At 44.2% G+C, this 1566-nt stretch overlaps 1 protein-coding gene across 1 annotated transcript; it reads left to right on the forward strand.

Moving 5' to 3' along the window:
• Window positions 1–217: 217 nt before the first annotated feature.
• On the forward strand, window positions 218–1325 carry LOC149091475 (uncharacterized). The gene has a single exon (XM_089259761.1). It carries the CDS (start codon window positions 435–437, stop codon window positions 1143–1145), a length of 711 nt encoding a protein of 236 aa, XP_089115887.1. The 5' UTR covers window positions 218–434; the 3' UTR covers window positions 1146–1325.
• Window positions 1326–1566: the final 241 nt, after the last annotated feature.

Consider the following 1566-nt stretch of genomic DNA (forward strand, 5'->3'; position numbering starts at 1 on the left):
TCGCTGATAGTCTTACGTGGCTGGTTTTGTGGTTTTCTTTATTGGCTGGCTCCTGTGAGCGGAACGCGAATTGGAGCTATTCAATTTAGCAGTCCCGGCGCTGATATTAAATGTCATTTGGAGGTTAACCCAATGGCATGGGTGGAATATGTATATGAGAGGTGTCAGCGCTACATTTACATTTAATTGAAAAAATTCTCCCTGTCTATAGAAAGTATTTAATTTGGCTCATCAGACCAGTTTGAAAATACAATCAACAGTAAGCGACATGTTGCTCAAATCACAAACAACAACAAAATACAACTTTTTGGATATATGATAAATCTAAGATTAACAAATGTACTAACGATCCCACTGAGAGGAGGCCGAGCCAATTCCAGTTGATCATTTTTGAACGTATCAAATTCCAGTTGCCGCTGTTAGGCCCTTGAAATATGTGCAGTAGCACTGCATCCGAGAACAAGTCTAGATTTCACATAAAGTTGCTGGCTGACAGGAGTGTTGTCTTAGTAAATGCGCGGGGCTATGAGTCCGAAATATTTCTGCCCGAGCTGCACAGGGGCCGGATCCGTTTGAGGAATGTGATAGGCAGCCGGCAGCCCAAGTCACCGCCAGGTGAGCTGAGCGCCCAGTCATCGTCGTCGGATCATCGATGTCCGAGGATACGGAACTTCAAGCTGACCACAGCAACGGCTGGCTTGGCGCCCAACTCTGGTAACACTAGGAGACTACGCTTCGAGCTCAAGCTTATTTCGAACGGCAAGGTGGTGCTTGTGGAATGTAATGGCTATGAATCTGAGATCTTCCTGCCTCACATTTGTAGCCGTTGCGTTGCCATGAAGCGCGTCTCTGCTAACGAGCTGGCGCAATGTGCATCTGCTAGATCGAACAGAAATCAGTGTACACAAAAGTCGCCAAGTGATTCGGCTGCCTCTTTGGTAACCCAGGCTGTTGGGCTATCCAGCCTGTTGGCAGCTCCCCCCAAGGCAGAAAATGTTCTCAATAAACAGAAAGGTGGACAGAGAGTACAAAAAAGCCAACAAGTGAACAAAATGAAAAAGCCGCTAAAGGACAAATCTTCAACTAGACAGAAAAGGAAACGCTGCAAGCAGTATTCAAAGGAAACCAGAGAAGTGTCAAATTAATTTATTAAAGGTCGACAGAACTCGTGTGAGTTGACAAAACAGACGGGTGCTAAACTTCAATACATATAAATACATAATATTTTGATGTGTAAATATCAATAACATTTTCCAGTTCAGTAATGTAAAAGTTTGTCTATGATAAAGTAAAGATTTGGCCAAACCAATGCATTTCAAAACCAATCAGTTAAAATTTTCTTTGAAGCTGATACTGAGCCAAAGCGCTATTTTGGTTGAGTATCCAGGGCGTGAGCCGCAGCTGTTCATGCCAACGTTGGTCAACAATAAGATCGTATTGCGAAACATCATATTTGATCACATCCATCCGCCGAACAGTGATGGAAAGCCAAAGCAACAGGTCTCCAATAAGAAGTGCCGTTCCGAAGCGGACACCGTGAAGAGGAAGCGCAGGGGTAAGCCAAAC

The sequence above is a fragment of the Drosophila navojoa genome, chromosome 4 (assembly GCF_054131105.1).
Source record: "Drosophila navojoa isolate 15081-1374.11 chromosome 4, UAZ_NAV_1.0, whole genome shotgun sequence".
NCBI lineage: Eukaryota > Metazoa > Arthropoda > Insecta > Diptera > Drosophilidae > Drosophila > Drosophila navojoa.